Raw genomic sequence first — 7,004 nt, forward strand, 5'->3', positions numbered from 1 at the left:
AGATTGTCTACTATTTCGGACCGGGTTGTCTTGTTCTTTTTCTTGGGTTTTTTCAGGACTGCCATTTGATGCCTAATACTGTCGCCTCGTATTGTAATTACCTAAGTGTAGTTACAGGATGAGAGCTACGCTCGTGGTGTCCCGTCTTCCCAGCACTCTTTGTCATATAACGCTTTGAAACTACTGACGGTCTTGGCCTCCACCACCTTCTCCCCTAACTTGTTCCAACCGTCTACCACTCTGTTTGCGAAAGTGAATTTTCTTATATTTCTTCGGCATCTGTGTTTAGCTAGTTTATATCTATGACCTCTTGTTCTTAAAGTTCCAGGTCTCAGGAAATCTTCCCTATCGATTTTATCAATTCCTGTTACTATTTTGTATGTAGTGATCATATCACTTCTTTTTCTTCTGTCTTCTAGTTTTGGCATATTTAATGCCTCTAACCTCTCCTCGTAGCTCTTGCCCTTCAGTTCTGGGAGCCACTTGGTAGCATGTCTTTGCACCTTTTCCAGTTTGTTGATGTGCTTCTTAAGATATGGGCACCACACAACTGCTGCATATTCTAGCTTTGGCCTAACAAAAGTCGTGAACAATTTCTTTAGTATATCGCCATCCATGTATTTAAAAGCAATTCTGAAGTTAGAAAGCATGGCATAGGCTCCTCGCACAATATTCTTTATGTGGTCCTCAGGTGATAGTTTTCTATCTAGAACCACCCCTAGATCTCTTTCTTTATCAGAATTCTTTAAAGATTTCTCACATAATATATAGGTTGTGTGGGGTCTATGTTCTCCTATTCCACATTCCATAACATGGCAGTTATTAACATTAAATTCCATTTGCCAAGTGGCGCTCCATGTACTTATTTTGTCCAGGTCTTCTTGAAGGGCATGACAATCATCTAAGTTTCTTATCCTTCCTATTATCTTAGCATCATCAGCAAACATGTTCATATAATTCTGTATACCAACTGGTAGATCATTTATGTAGACAATAAATATCACTGGTGCTAGAACTGAACCCTGTGGTACTCCACTTGTGACATTTCTCCAGTCTGATACATTGCCTCTGATCACAGCCCTCATTTTTCTATCAGTCAGAAAATTTTTCATCCATGTTAGAAGCGTACCTGTCACTCCTCCAATATTTTCCAGTTTCCAGAACAACCTCTTATGTGGAACTCTGTCGAAAGCCTTTTTTAGGTCCAGATAGATGCAGTCAACCCAACCATCTCTTTCCTGTAATATCTCTGTTGCTCGATCATAGAAACTGAGTTAATTCGATACACAGGATCTTCCAGATCAAAAACCATTCTGTCTGTCTGATATTATATCATATCTCTCCAGGTGTTCTACCCATTTAGATTTAATTATTTTTTCCAATATTTTGACTATTACACTTGTCAATGGTACCGGTCTATAATTAAGGGGGTCTTCCCTGCTTCCACTATTGTGCGGCGCTGGCGGATCCGCTCCAGCTTGAGTTCAGGTTGGACGTCTCATCTGCCCTGTTCTGTAAGCTTTCTCGTAATTTGTTTTACCTCCAGCCTGCTCAGGCGCCGTCCGAGCCGTCCTGATCCTTGGACAGGGTGCTCTATCATTCTTCTCCTCCTCAGTTTGTGGTTGCCTTTTCAATTCAGGATTGTTCTTCCAAGGCTCTGTTTTTATTGGCATTGGCCTCTAGAGGCTGGGTTGAGGAGTGTCATGCTCTCCTCCAGTGCAGGGGGTTTCTGCTATTTCGGTCTTGGTGGTAGGTTTCTTCATTTGCAGTTGGGGGGGGGGTGTATCGTGTGTTGTGTTCAGTTGCGGCTCTCCAACGTTATCTGCACTTTGGGTTGATCCGGTTTCCCTCGTTCCGTGTTGCAAAACTCGGGTCTCCCAGGTCATCCGCAAGGTTATTAAGTCTAAGTTAAGTAATTAACGTTGTGCCCATGAAGTTAAGAAGTTTGCTACTTTGGCTACTGTGTTTGGCAACATGTCTTGAGCTGATATTCGGGTGCGGGGATTTTCGAGGTCAAACAGGTTCCTGGCCACATGTTATTTGGTGTATGTTCCTGCTCCTGGGCATTCCTGTGTTGCTTTGGGTCGCAGGTTGTGGCCAATTGTCTTAACTTTGCCTTGAGGTGTTTGTGGTGGTCTCCTCCCGGGTAGGCCCCTTTTTTCCTTCTCTTTGGGTATGTAGCTCCAGGGAGCCGTAGGGGCTCCCCACAGAAAACCAGCGTTGAATGTAAAGAAATGCCATTTTCTGGGTGAGCCCCAGAGGCTCCTTGGCAACCCTCCCTCCCTCAGGTCGGGGGGTTTTTGCGTTGTTTTGATTCTTAGCTTTCGAACTGAATGCCTGAGTAGTCCGTGTAGGGAGGGCTGCGCAGACGAGCAGTGCCGCAATGGAGTGTGACTTTGCTTGTTTCCTTGGAATTGGAGGGAGTTCTTCCTTCCTTTTTGATTTTAGTTGTTAGGGTTTTACCATGTGAGGTTTTTGTTATGCCTACCTTTCTGGGTGCCTAACATTGGTCGATGACAGATAAGAAAAAACCCCAACCACTGGGAGGTTTTCCAGGGCCATTGCTCCTTGAAACCTCTTTGAAGGGGCCAGGTTCTGGCTCGTGGTCCCTAGTAGGTCGAACTCCATATCTAATGTTCCAGTCTAATATAACACACATTTGCCCAATAGCTCCAGGGAGCTTCTGGGGCTCACCCAGAAAATGGAGTTTCATTACATTCAATGCTGGTTTTTTTTTTTTTTTTTTTTTTAGGTATGGAGTTTCTTCATTCGTTACCAGCATATTATTGCTCATTGTGTGACGTTTTCATGAGGAATAAAGGAGAAGCGGTGAATCACCCCGAGTCCAAGATCCATGTTTCCAAATACAAAGTAAGGTTTATTTTATAAATGTTTGAGTATTAGCTGTTATAGTTTCTGTCACAGGGCTTTATTCTTAACCATCCGGTAGTCTAAGACACAAACACATACAATGTGGATAGTTTGAACTTTGACTTAACGTGTTCAGTTCATCAAGGAAATATTTTTTAAATTTAACCATAATTCAGTTTACATTTTTGTACAAATTTAATCAATATACTGTATTAGTCATGGTTGTAATTCCACTAACCCACTATATATGCCTCCTATAGGGAGCACATTTAGAGTGCCTAATCACTAAGGCTGATTTCCTTGTGCACATAAAATAAATATAACACTAATTTTTCTTTCTGTATCATAAAACATTACTTTTCTGTGCAAAAAAATATACCTTATAAAAAATTCTATTAATTTTAATTTCCCGAGTGTGATGAAGAACTATTGATAACATTATATTCTGAGAAATAATCTACATGTTAACTACAGTGACACCACACCTTACGAATGCCCCTATTTACGAATTTTTCGGGTTATGAGCCCAATTTCTACGTAAAATTTGAATCGGGTTTCGAGCCTTGCCTCAGGTAATGTAGTTTGTTGATATGCGTATGGGCGACCTAGCGCGTGGTTCCTGGTGGCACAGTCGCCCATGCCTTGGCTTACCAGTGCCTCCCGCTTAGTGATACCTGCGCTTGAATTCTTTATAAAGAATTTCATTGTTTTTCTACTTTTTTGAGCTTTGAACATAAAAGTAATTATTATATATCACTCCATGGGTCCCAAGAATGTCAGTGGTAAGGTTCAACCTAAGAAAACACATGTGAGGATGACCACAGAGCATAAACAAGAGATCATTCGTAAACATGAAAATGGTGCACGGGTTGTTGAACTAGCTAGGCAGTACAAAAAATATATGTCAACGACATGCACTGTAATTGAAAAGAAAAAGGACATTATGAATGCTAAAATGGCAAAAGGTGTGTCAACAATCACGAAACAAAGAACACAAACACTTGAGGATGTTGAACAGTTGATATTAATTTGGATACGCAACAAAGATAATGCAGGTGATAGCATTTCAGAGGCCATCATTTGTGAAAAACATTTGTGAAAAAGTATAAAGACCTTTTATTGCATAAAGACCTTTATATTGCATAAAAACCTTTTAAAAAAAAACCTGGAACGAGTGGTGCAGATACAAAAGAATTTAAGAAAAGCTGGGGATGGTTTGAGAAATTTAGAAAAAGAAGTGGCATTCACAGTTTTGTGAGAGTTGAGTGTTGCGTGTTGTGAGTTGGTGGAGGAACTCGGTGAAGAACTGACCACCGAAGAACTCCTAGCCTTTCACAAGGAGCAGCAACAAGAGGCAGCTGAGGAAATTTCTTCAGGGGAGGAGGAGATAGTACAGAATGTCCCTTCTCAACAATTAACCACTGTGATGCGCCGAGTTTATTGTGACATTCCCCTTGTGCGCATGAAATCAAGTGTTCCCTCCAACTTTTTCTAATTTGTAAAATTATAAATTCCCTTCCTTGAACATGTCTATGTAAAAATAAATACCAAATTCCACTTTGGCTGTGGGGACGTGGACAAGGTGCGCTGTGACGTCATCAGGGGCTGGTCGCCCGTGCGTGAAGCTCCCAAACACGGTCGCCCAGGCCATTCAAGTACCGGGAGTTGCCACAAATATATTTTAAATTATTTTTTCTATGTATTTCTAATGTGGTTTTATTTGTTTTTTTATCATATGTGATGCATGTTTGTATCCTTTACAATATGTTTACAGTAGAAAGTTCATAATGTTCCATGGAACTGTGATACATGTGTTAGTAATGTGTCCACAATAAATATATATTGTCACAATATTACTTGTTAAAAAAATCACTAAAATTACAATATGTACAGTTTCACACACTATTTTCACAGCAACACTGTATTACACACTCAGTACTTCGGAAGTGAGTAATAATCAGTGTAGTAGTCCATGGTGCACAGCGCGACTTCGCTCTTGTTGCACCAGGCACAAATAGATTTTCACTTCCTGTTTCATCGTTCTGTGTGCTTGCACTCAAGTTCCCCCTTGGCTTTAGTACTTGTAGATGGTATGTAACCAAGCTTGTAAAGCATAAGGTAGTATTGAAAAGATTATAGGAAAAGATCAATTTGTAAGGTAGTCCTGAAAAGATTGCTTTGTAAGGTCCCACACTGGAAGAGCCTAGAGCTAGTCTACCTTGAAGAGTGTCAGTCAGTCTGGAAGAGATTCAGCTATTCTTGAAAATATCTATGGAAAACACCACCATGGAAGCCACTAACACTGTTCATCTATGCTACTTGTATCAGATGCATCATCACTGAACACAGAAAACGATTCATGTATATATCATCTTTATAAATTGGAGATGGCAAGGGTGGTGCTAAGAGCTACAACTGGATACGCTTGCTGTATTGTCCTCATAGGTGGTGTAGCACTTGCATCCGACCTTTGTGTTAGGTCATTATTGTGCCTAGCTTCACCAATATCATGACCCTTATGTTCTTCTAACAATAAGGTCTAAATTTCACCGACAGGGTGCGATCTTTTAACACCGCGTCGGACAGGTTTTTGGGAGCCAGAGGTGCATGCGCCACCCATGGTTGCTCACTCAGTACTAACCCCAACCAGCAGCCCTAGGGCATTCCCACCATTCCCCACTCCCTCATCTGATAATCAAACGATTTGAAGTTCCCATCAGAAAATTGGGAACATCAAATGATATGGACCTAGATACATGAAGTTACACAACATTCACGAACCTGTACATCTTTTCTCAATCTTTGGCAGCTTTGTTTACAATTATTAAACAGTTAATGAGCTCTGAAGCACCAGGAGGCTGTTTATAACAATACCAACAGTTGATTTGGCAAGTTATTATGCTTGTAAACTGTTTAATAAATGTAACCAAAGCCATCAAAGATTGAGGAAAGATGTACACGTTCGTAAGTACTTGCGTAACTGCTTCGTGAATCTGGCCCCAGATGTTCTCATCACTAAAATATAAGAAAAACAGTTCAAAAAACGAAATGAAAAACAATTAAAAAAATAATAAACTATACTCACAAAATGAATGGTATGGTAAATAACACAACTCAATTCCAATGCAATGTCACACAAAATAATTAAATAAAAATAAATCAAAATCTATGCAAATTCAATTTATCAATGAAATGGGAAACGTTGAAATGGAATCATAACATATTTAGTATAGCGTGTGTTAGTCTTATGTGCAACAGATGGCGCTGATTTTCAAAAATGCATGTTTTTACCTATCACAGGGGTGGCATCTATATAGTAGGCATATAAAAACATGCGCATATTCGAATGGAACATTGTGTCAAAATTTCAAAGCAATCGGTGAAGAAAATTTGGAGATTACAGCGTGTGTTGGTCTCAAGTCCAACAGACGGCACCGTTTTTCAAAAAAAGCATGTTTTTTCCTGTTACAGATGAGGCATGTATATAGTGGGTATATAAAAAGATGCGCCTATTCAAATACAACATTGTGTCAAATTTTCAAACCAATCGGTAAAGAGGTTTTGAAGATTTCCCTCACTTGAAAACCACATGAAAAACACAGCTTAAGAAAAAAAAAGAATGTTTTTTTCCTGTCACAGATGTGACATCTATATAATATGTATATAAAAACCAGCTCTGATGCGAATGGAACGTTGTGTGAAAATTTCAAAGCAATCAGTGAAGAACTTTCAGAGATTATCGATAATGAACAAACGAACATTTCCATATATATTTATTTATGTCGTACCTAGTAGCCAGAACGCACTTCTCAGCCTACTATGCAAGGCCCGATTTGCCTAATAAGCCAAGTTTACCTGAATTAATATATTTTTTCTAATTTTTTTCTTATGAAATGATAAAGCAACCCATTTCATTATGTATGAGGTCAATTTTATTTTATTGGAGTTAAAATTAACGTAGATATATGACCGAACCTAACCAACCCTACCTAACCTAACATAACCTATCTTTATAGGTTAGGTTAGGTAGCCGAAAAAGTTACGTTAGGTTAGGTAGTCGAAAAAACATTAATTCATGAAAACTTGGCTTATTAGGCAAATCGGGCCTTGCATAGTAGGCTGAGAAGTGCGTT

General features: G+C 39.5%; 1 protein-coding gene across 11 annotated transcripts in view; it reads left to right on the forward strand.

The window, feature by feature from the left end:
- LOC123756986 (uro-adherence factor A) overlaps positions 1-7,004 on the forward strand; it is a 97,497-nt gene that overhangs the window by 78,269 nt on the left and 12,224 nt on the right. For all 11 annotated transcript variants that reach the window (XM_069329438.1, XM_069329433.1, XM_069329431.1 and 8 more), the window contains one exon: positions 2,753-2,871. In XM_069329438.1, coding sequence (XP_069185539.1) covers positions 2,753-2,871 — 119 coding nt within the window. The remainder of the gene's footprint in view (positions 1-2,752; positions 2,872-7,004) is intronic.

Source organism: Procambarus clarkii, chromosome 22 (assembly GCF_040958095.1).
Source record: "Procambarus clarkii isolate CNS0578487 chromosome 22, FALCON_Pclarkii_2.0, whole genome shotgun sequence".
Taxonomy (NCBI): domain Eukaryota; kingdom Metazoa; phylum Arthropoda; class Malacostraca; order Decapoda; family Cambaridae; genus Procambarus; species Procambarus clarkii.